This window comes from Chrysochloris asiatica, unplaced genomic scaffold (genome assembly GCF_000296735.1).
Source record: "Chrysochloris asiatica unplaced genomic scaffold, ChrAsi1.0 scaffold00022, whole genome shotgun sequence".
Taxonomy (NCBI): Eukaryota; Metazoa; Chordata; class Mammalia; order Afrosoricida; family Chrysochloridae; genus Chrysochloris; species Chrysochloris asiatica.
Window position 1 is genome coordinate 14,028,191 of NW_006408540.1, and position 8,910 is coordinate 14,037,100.

Genomic DNA, 8,910 nt, shown 5'->3' on the forward strand with positions numbered 1-8,910 from the left:
AACACATATCGCTAGGGCAAGCATCTCATTTCACAAAATATAATGCTAAACAAGAAATGTCCTGCAGACTCTTCAAATAGTCACTCAGAATGGCTAAAAAGACTTTTATTTATCCTTTTCTCTTTCCCCTCCTCTTTTTCATCCTGATATATATTTTTTAATTCAGTTCTCTACACCAGTGTACACCCCTCTGTACTCTGTCAGGGTGAAAGAAATGGCAACATTCTATCACTACAGAATAAAAATACAAGAAGGGTTAGCACGGTATTGGGGAAAAAATAATTCAGAAAGATCATTCTCACTAGGATTAAAAAATGAATAGACCAAAAGTATCTGACCAATTAACATATAAGTGTATCAAACCCACAATATGTATCAACAAGCCTTCAAAAAGCAAGCACATATATTTTTCTGTATCAAACAAATTTAAGTTTTGTGTGATTTTGTCTTTATGCCTGAATTTTCCCTTACATTATTGTGTCCATAAAGAAAAACTAAAAAGACTGAAACCTGATTCACAGAGAAACACAAAGTGGATACAAATGCCATAATAAAATAAACATATACACCACTTCTTAGGGAAATATAGAGGAAACATACCTTCACTATTGGCCCCAAATGCCATCATTCACTTATGTTCTTAAACTGTCAACTTTTAATACAAAAATACCTTAAAGCTGATCATCAAGAACATTTACAGTGACTTACAAAACTGACAGAATATTTCAATGCTATACACAGCTTAAAGTTTTAAAGTTCTTTGCTGGCACTTGATTTTGAAGTTGATAAACACAATGACTACTATCTCAATAAAATACTGTTTTTTAGCTTATACATATTTTCAAAACCTCGTATTATCTCACAAAAACAGAAAAGAACAAATCACTTTCTGCTTAAGAGTCCTCTAAGACGAGCACCAAAACTATACAGTCAAGTATTTTAAGAAAGCAAAGTCGAGGTGTGACCAACTGATAAAAATTTACATTACCCAGTATGACCAATGAAAAAAGGATTGTTCCTTTGACTCAATAAAATATGTATCAGTTATAGATCAAAAATAGGAACTTACAAAACTTGTTCCATTGTGTTTTTTGGTTTTGGTTTAGAAAGGTTTTTGAATGGTGACAATATTCAGAATGTTTTTTGTTTTAAGATAGAAAATCAATCACATTTAGCAAATACACATTTGATATTCCAAATTACAGCGGAAATTTCTTTCAAAACGGTGAAATCTTGATTTTTTAAAAAAAATTTCCATGAACTAGTAAGGCCATTTTTCACATTATCAAAATGAAATCACTATTCAATAATCTTAATGCATACATCCAATTTTTATCTTTGCAGAGGGGAAGAGAACTAAACAAAACTTAAATTATATTTAACTTAAATACACATTTTTTAAAAACTGACTAGCTTAAAATTTGGGAGACTAACTAATTTCATTGTTATGAAGGAAAATATAGATCTTTAAAACTCTACCTAACTTCACAGTCCAATCAGTCTTCTATTATAAAAATTCAAAAGTTATATTACTTGTATCATTAGAGAGAATTTTTAAATTAATAGAAGACAAAACTAGGATAACTGAAACGAAACCACATTAATAAAAAATAATCCCATAGGAAAAAAAACCCACCAAATATTTTCATCAGTTATATCGTTTTTTCTTAGAACTTTACTATTTTAATTCTGGACTTTTAGCACAGTCAATTATTAAATAGGTTGATTTCGTGAACTATTTCAATATTGTACATTTAAATTTTAATTTCAAAACAGTACTTTCCAAACCAAGTCATCTGTGGTCTTACTCAATTTGTTTTGTAAAGATATATTACATAACAGTAGAAACACCTTAGTGTTTCCAATTATTTACAATGAACCCTGCTGATCCTGTGCATTTCGTTGAGGAGCTACCTGCACCCAGACTTCATCATCAGAGAAAGAACTTGAACTTCCTGACTCAGAGTCCAGCTCACTAAATCCATCTAAGTCCCATTCAGTACTAGACTCACTCCGTGCGTCATCTTCCTCAGTGATGAAACTCTGACCAGGTTCAAGGCAGGAAGGATAAACACGAGCACAGAGACAAATAAAGCCAGAGTCAAACTGCAAGAGGCCTAACATGGTACCTATGTTAATCCACTGGTCTTCCCTGGTATCATATTCATATACAGTCACCCTGTTCTTTTTCCACTGTGGGGTGGTGGAGGTGATAAGCAGCAACTTTTGGCCATGATTGACAATCTGATAATTGTGGGTCTCCGAGTCCAAGGGAATATTACTAATTCGTCTCCATTCTCCCCTGGCTGGGTTGTAGACCTTCATGACTGGGATATCACAGATACAGTAGATCTCATCATTGAAGACACAGGCTTCCTGAAAATCACTGCGTTTAAGAGAAGCACAGTTCAGCCACATATTATGGCTAGGGTCATAGCACAGCATGCGCTTACTATTTACGGCATAAAGATAGCTCTGAACCACTATTAATTCAAAGGAATAGAAGGAATGGGGTACAGGAGCCACCAGTGCCCACTGGTTCCTCTGAACACTGTAGCACTCTACTTCCTTCAATTTAACACCAGTAACAGGGTCTCTTCCACCCAAAATGTAAATGTAGCCATTGAGGTAAGCCACATCCATGCCTTCCCGACACAGCATCCGGTCTGCAAGTTGCTGCCAACTATTCTGGGCTGGTTTATATACCCAGAGGTCTTTCCTGGGCTGGGCAGCTAGATAGATGTCATGGTCTGGAGAAACACAGACAGCTGAGGAGGTGATGGTCTTGGTGTGAGCCAGGCTGGTCAAAGGTGAAGGCATGGTGTAAATATCCCCTGAGTATGGGTCATAGCAGAGAAAAGGATCTCTGGGGTGTCCAAAGAAGATCACCATCTCCTTGGCACACATACCCATCCTCTGAGGTGGATTTTCTGCTGAGGCCACAACAGAGCTGGTGCTGCTGTTTGGTTTGGGCACCGGAGTCTTGTACATCATGTCACCATAGCGCATCTGCAGGGCCCCTTCAATCACATCCAGACAGTGCTTCTTGACAATGGGCTTGCTCAGCAGTCCTTCCAGGTAGTCCTGATCCTTTTCAGTGAAGTGTGTCCAGCGGACACACTTGAAAACTTCTGCAGCACTCTGGCCCCTTTCTTTGGGAGCAGCCTCCAACCACTGCATGGCCACATGGCACACAGTCCGCTCACTCTCGATGTCCAGGCTATCCAAGCGCAGGACAGCCAGCAGCTGGGCCAGGGTCAGATCGGCAAGTGTCTCCTCCCGGTTGGAGTCCATTCGACTGAGTTGCTTGAAGTTTTGAGCTATAAAGGACTGGGCCTGAGCCCGCAACTTGTGATGATCGAAGGCATCTGCGAACTTGAGGATGGCGGTGCAGTTGGTCAGGTCGAGGCGCCGGGCTAAGAAGGAGGCGCAAGCTTCCCTCACGTACTCGAGCTGCAGCATGTCGGAGGCGGCATAGAGGCGCTGAACGTTGGCTTCGCTCAGTGACACGCGACCCGTGTAACAGTAGTCAACCAGCACCTCGAAGGACTCGGCGTCCACATCGTGCATGGTGACGCTCGCCTGCTGGCTCTCATACATGCCGCCTGTGAACATGCTCTTGAAATAGGGGCAGGCAGCGGCCAGCACGTTGCGGTTGCAGGAAAAGAGACGTCCTGTGCCCGGCCCGCTTCCAGGTGTCACCACCTCGATGGTCACGTCGCACAACAGCCTCGCGTCGTAGAAGGACTTAAGCTGAGCCAGCAGGGCTGCTGAATGGGCCGAGTCCTTCAGCTCCTCTGGGCCCGTGAAAAAGGCCGAGACGGACGGCTTGGAAATCCTTTTGGGCCGCCTCCCGCCGCGGGGGCTGGCGAGGCGGCGAGAGCGCGGGGCTTCCTCCCGGGACTGCATGGTGGAGATGGCGGCACGCTGAGGGCGAGAACGACTGCAGCCACTGGGCTCTGGCTCCTCCTTAGCCTCCTCTCGCTGACGCTATTCGCGGTGCACTCAAACAGACTGCGGCACGGGCCACACTAGATTTAGTTAGCCCTTCACTGCAGAACGACCGCTGCTTATCGCTCACACAGTGCCTGACTCACCCACTTTCACTTCCGCGCCCTTTCACCGCCTCAGCACGCCCTCACAAGACCGGCTGGCTAGAGCCGAAGACCCGCCACTGCCGCGCTGGCAACACCAGTAGGTGCCTAGGAGAACCACCACTCCCAGAGTGCTCTTCGCGCCCCGAGGCATGCTGGGACTATTCAGACTCTAGGGAAGAGCCTGATGGATAGGAGCCGCGTTGCGTGTTGGGAGTAGTAGTTTGAGTAATATCGCGATGTTTCTAGAAAGTATTCGTTGCTTACAATATAAAAATTAGATAATAATTAGCTATGATTTTATAATTACACAGTTATTAGTTTTTATTTTAGAATTGATTTTAAATGAACCATAGACTTATTCGAGATAATGAGTTTTTAGGAAAAAACCCCCATTTTCTACAAGGACATCGCTTACTGTTTTAGATATTACATCTCTTGGATAGTTCAGGAGGGTATGACAATAATTTAAATACTAGACAATATCTGTAGAGTCTTTATATGTATTGAGACTAAGTTTAGGTCCTACAAAACAGTGTTTATGGATGACCTCAAATACACAAATGAGGCATAACTACCTGACTTAGTCTTATCAAATATTCGTGGGTATATGTAGTTCATTAAAATCCTATTATGAATGTTCTTAAATCGTCGACACTCCACAAATCAACGGAATATTCTGGAATTGTATTTATTAGGCAGTTTTGTTGACGTTAAGTGACGTCAAGTCAGTTCCAAGTCACAGTGACCTATGCACAAAAAGAACAAAACACTGCCCGGTCCTGAACCAGTCTCACAGTTGTTAACTTTTGGGCCAATTTCTGCTGCCACTGTGTCAGTCATCTCTTTGGGGTCTTCCTCCTTATCGCTGACCCTCCATTTTACTAACCAGGAGATGAACTCTCACCATCTTGGCTTTAGGGTGGGTTTGGCTGCTGTCCGTTGTTGATCAGGTGGTATAGGAACTGGTATTTGCCCAGTGGGTGGAACTGCAGAGAGTATAGTTGTGGTTGGCCTGTATGGTCATGGCTACTATCTCATATCTTGTGGCAAAGAGTAGACGTTTTCCATCCCTCACTTCCCCACCCCATAAAACAAGTAGAATTAACTAACAATCAACCATCAATGAAAAGAGAAAATAATAAAGGAGAAAACAGTTAATAAAAACAGGCAGCAACCAGAAAAAAAAAAAATAAATAAAACTAAAAAGAGAAAAGAGGGACAAGAAAATGGAGCTATATAAGAGAAAAAAGAAAAATGAAATTAAAACCCAGAAAGATTAGGGGGAGGGAAAGTGAAATGAGAAACAGTAGAGAGTAAACAAAGATCAAAAGCGGAAAAAAAGAGGAGAGGAAATGAGAAACAGAAAAACAAAATTAGAGACAGGATAAAATTCAGAAGACTAGAAACAGAAGAAGGGAAGAAAGAATAAAGAAACACAATGAAAGGAAAACAAAACATGCAGTGGCTGCACCCAGAGAAGTGAAAAGTCTGGAGGCTCCTGCCAGCCAAAGAGCTTGTGAGGTGGGTGGGGCCATGGGGTTCCTATAGGCCTTGGTGTTATCAGGGCACTCAATCTAGATGTAGTTTGTGGAGACCCTTGATGGAGCTGGTTCAATGTCTGTTAGGATCACAGGGCAGCTGGAGGTAAGGTAGCTGGTTATGAGGGTTTCTGCTAGACTGATGCTAGTCTTGTTCTGTGTGTTCTGAGGTCTGGAACTGAGCCCACCTGAATCCAGCTTCTCCCAGCAAGCACTCAATCCACTTTTCTAACTTTTCTTCTGAAGTTGAGTTCCAGATTTTCATCTGTGTGTTTCATTTGGTCTCTCATATATTTGTTGTATTGTTGTTGTTGTTGTTAGGTGCCATTGAGGGTACCAACTCACAGCGACCTTATGCACAGCAAAACGAAACACTGCCCTATCCTGGGCCAACCTCACTACTGTTGCCATACTTGAGTCCATCGATGCTGCCACTTGGCAAATCCATCTCATTGGGGGTCTTCCTCTTTTTCTCTGACCCTCCACCTTACCAAACAAGATATCCTTCTCCAGGGACTGGTCCCTCCTGACAATATGTCCGAAGCATGAGAGATGAAGTTTTGGCTGTCTTGGCCTCCAAGGAGCACTCTGGCTATACTTCTTCCAACACAGATCTGTTGGTTCTTTTGGCACTTTCAATATTCTCCTCCAACACCATAACTCAAATGCATCCATTCTTCTATGGTTTTTCTTATTCACTGTCCAGCTTTCACATTTATATGAGGTTATTGAAAATACCATGGCTTGGGTAAGGCGTACCTTAGTCCTCAAACTGACATCTTTGCTCTTCAACACTTTAAAAAGGTCAGAGTTGCTATAAGTCAGAACCAATTCCACAGCACTTAAGAACAAAAACTATTTCTGTTGTAGAGGACACTTGTAGTGCATCTGTCTAGTTAGCTTTTTTTTTTTTTTTAATTCTTATGAATGCAAGCCCTACACAATCTATTTTTTAAAAAGGTCAGACTGTCCTGTATTAAACATGTTATAACAACACAGAAAATGCTGCTGTACTAATCTGACCTTCATATTTAAATATATATATATATAAGCTCTTTAGTGGCTTTTTTTTTTTTTTTTTTTTTGGTAAGTTTTTATTGTGAATTGAGTGATAGTTTACATGGGAGAACATTAGCTTTACATTTCATCCTATCTTATGTCATTTCATTGCAATGATTACAATCCTCTGCCTGCATCATCAAACAACCAAAGAGTACACCCCGCAAGTCTGCCTCCTGGCCATCAACACACAGCCACTCTCCCTCCCTGAGTCTAGAGTCCCGTCACTCCATTTCTCCACGCCATCATCTCTGCCTCCATCTCTGGTGTCACTGCTTCTCTGGATAGAGTCCCACACTCCACTTTTCTCCCTTGATGGTCCCAGGGACCTCTGCTCCTGGACTGCAAAATCAACCACTCCCCTCCTTTTGTTACAAAATGTCTACCTTTACATTTACACCACTGACAGTCAGTCCTGATAGCAATCATTCACTATTGTACCATAAGAGTCTTATCCCCATCTCCTTTCATCAGCCCCATCCAGATAGGTTGGAAACCACTCAGTGGAGATTCTACCTTTCCCCATACCCTCTGAAAGCTTGTAAGCCAGTCACTTCTTGCCTTTGTAGCCCCCCAAATTTTTGGTTAGCAAATGTCTAATTTGCCTATCTTTGTCAACCCTGTGTACCAAAGGGGATGGGAATGATCCTCGCTGTAAAGATTTGTCCTTCCTTTGACCTACTGCTTTAATGGCTTTTTTTTAAATTGAGGAAATAAGTATGAATTGGTTCCCTTGCAGTATATGAAAAAAAAAAAAAAACTACTAAAAAAAGCAATTTCATTTTTCCCTTTTCTTTTCCTTTCTTTTCTTTTTAACTTCCTTCCCTATCACGCCATTTAGCACATGTCTACACTCTCCCAGTGAATAATTCTTCATTTGTTCCCACCCCTGGTAACCATCACAGAAAATTTACTATAGGATGAAACCTTTTCATAAGATTTTATGATGAGTTTCACTCAGCATAATGTCCTCCAGGTTCCTCCACCTATCTGTTTTGCAGATTAATTGTTATTCTTCATTGTTACATAATATTCCATTGTGTGTGTATATACCATAGTTTGTTTTGAACCATTCTTCTACTGAGCGGTATCTAGGTTGTCTCCATCTTTTTGCTTTTGTGGATAGTGCTACAATCACCTTGAATGTGACAGCTCTTATTTCTTGAGGACATACACTAAGTAGAGGAATTGCTGAGTCATATGGTATATTGATATCTGAATTGAGTTTGGGGTGGTGCATTTATGTTTTTCAATCTCGAGTTGTTGTCTACTGTCATTGGTTTCTAGTCCAAAGAAAATTCTTTAGTGTTTGTGGTAAAGTTGGTCTGATTTATTACAAATTCCTTTAATTTCTATTTATCTGCAAATGTCCTTGTTTTGCCATTGTATTTGAAGGACAGCTTTGCTGAATATATGATTTTTGGTTGGCAATTTTTTTCTTTCAGAATTTTTTATATATCATTCCATTGCCTTCTTGCCTGCATGATTTCTGTCGATGTCAGAATTTAGTCTTATTGGTCCTCCTTTGTAGGTAATTTTTTGTTTTTCCTGAGCTACTCTCAGGAGTCTTTTCCTGTCTGATTTTAGCAAGTTTGATGATGGTACGTCTTAGTGATTTTCTTTTGGGGTCTATCCTGTTTGCTGTTCTTTTGGCTTCTTGAACATCTACTTACTTAGTTTTCATGATGTTAGAGAAGTTTTCTTCCAACAACTCTTCAACAATTTTTCTAGACTGTCTCTCCCTCTTCTGGAATTTCAACTACCTGTAAGTTATTCCTCTTCATGGTGTCCCAAGTAGATCTTAGGTCTTCTTTGGATTTTACATTTCTTTTGTCTGATTGTTCTTCTAGCTTAGTATTGAGAGATTTGTCTGCCAGCTACCTAATTTGGGCTTCCATTGATTCAAATCTACTCCTTTGTCCTTTCAATATACTGTCCATTTCTTGAAGCTTAGAATTAATCTTAATTTCTTATCATAGGTTTTCAAATTTTTCATTTATCTGTTTATTCTTGTAGTGTTTCCATGGTTCCTTCTAATTTTTTCTTTGTGTGTGTGTTTGCCATACTTTCCTTGATCTCTCAATCTGTTGAAAATACCTAAATAGCACTTTTCTGAATTCTTTCATAGGTGTTTCCATTACTTTTTCTTCCTCAGAACATTTATCAGCTCTGTATCTTGGACATTTGTTTGAGCCACTCACTTTTTTTTTTTTTTT

The 8,910-nt window shown here is 40.6% G+C and overlaps 1 protein-coding gene across 1 annotated transcript; it reads right to left on the bottom strand.

Annotated features, from left to right (window-relative positions):
* Positions 1–1,823: 1,823 nt before the first annotated feature.
* On the bottom strand, positions 1,824–4,206 carry KBTBD7 (kelch repeat and BTB (POZ) domain containing 7). The gene has a single exon (XM_006837605.1). It carries the CDS (start codon positions 3,907–3,909, stop codon positions 1,870–1,872), a length of 2,040 nt encoding a protein of 679 aa, XP_006837668.1. The 5' UTR covers positions 3,910–4,206; the 3' UTR covers positions 1,824–1,869.
* Positions 4,207–8,910: the final 4,704 nt, after the last annotated feature.

What these genes read in the sequence shown, in the direction of transcription:
- KBTBD7 (XM_006837605.1), bottom strand. Translation starts at nt 3,909, where the DNA reads ATGCAGTCCCGGGAGGAAGCCCCGCGCTCTCGCCGCCTCGCCAGCCCC.